Source organism: Passer montanus, unplaced genomic scaffold (assembly GCF_014805655.1).
Source record: "Passer montanus isolate IOZ18808 unplaced genomic scaffold, ASM1480565v1 scaffold2257, whole genome shotgun sequence".
NCBI lineage: Eukaryota > Metazoa > Chordata > Aves > Passeriformes > Passeridae > Passer > Passer montanus.
Window position 1 is genome coordinate 1,935 of NW_024366879.1, and position 633 is coordinate 2,567.

A 633-nucleotide genomic window follows, 5' to 3' on the forward strand; every position below is an offset into this window, starting at 1 on the left:
GCCGTGCTCCTTGTAGGCCAGGGACTGGCACTTGCTCAGCATGTTCAGAGCAGCCTGTGGGGAGACAAGGCAGGGACGGTGGTGGGAGGGGAAGGGGGGCTGCAAGGGGACCTGCAGCTGGGCAGGAAAAGCAAAGGTGTGACATCACCTTGCTGCAGCGGTATGAGGTGACTTGCATCATCTCCCAACCAAAGCAAGAAGTGATGGAGCCACCAATGCTGGACATGTTGATGATGGCAGCCTTGCTGCAGCTCAGCCCTGAGCCTGGGCTCCCCTGGGCAGCCTTCTTCAGCAAGGGCAGAAATGCCTGCGAGGAGACAGAGGGGACAGGAGCACACATGGACACGGCACAGGGCAGGGGAGAAGCTCCTTCCACACTGGGCAATATGCACACCAGCACTGGGGCATCCTCCCTCCTCTTCCCTGCCAGGCTCCAGCTCCTGAGCTCCAGCCCATGGCTCCCTGAGCTTCTCATCAACTGAGAGCCCATCAGGGCACCAGAGCACTGACAGGAGCCCCTCCCACTGGCCCTTCACTCCATCTATAATGTCCACTTTGAGGACATGGGAAGGGATCCTTCTGGAGCTGTGCTGTAGTGCTGGAGACTCACCTGGCCCATCAGCAGGGGGCCCA

At 60.2% G+C, this 633-nt stretch overlaps 1 protein-coding gene across 1 annotated transcript in view; it reads right to left on the reverse strand.

Moving 5' to 3' along the window:
• LOC120502648 (C-factor-like) overlaps positions 1–628 on the reverse strand; it is a gene marked incomplete at its 5' end in the record, with an annotated part of 1,388 nt that extends 760 nt beyond the window's left edge. The window contains 3 exons of the mRNA XM_039710226.1: positions 4–54; positions 149–307; positions 611–628. Coding sequence (XP_039566160.1) covers positions 4–54; positions 149–307; positions 611–628 — 228 coding nt within the window. The remainder of the gene's footprint in view (positions 1–3; positions 55–148; positions 308–610) is intronic.
• Between the last annotated feature and the right edge of the window lie 5 nt (positions 629–633).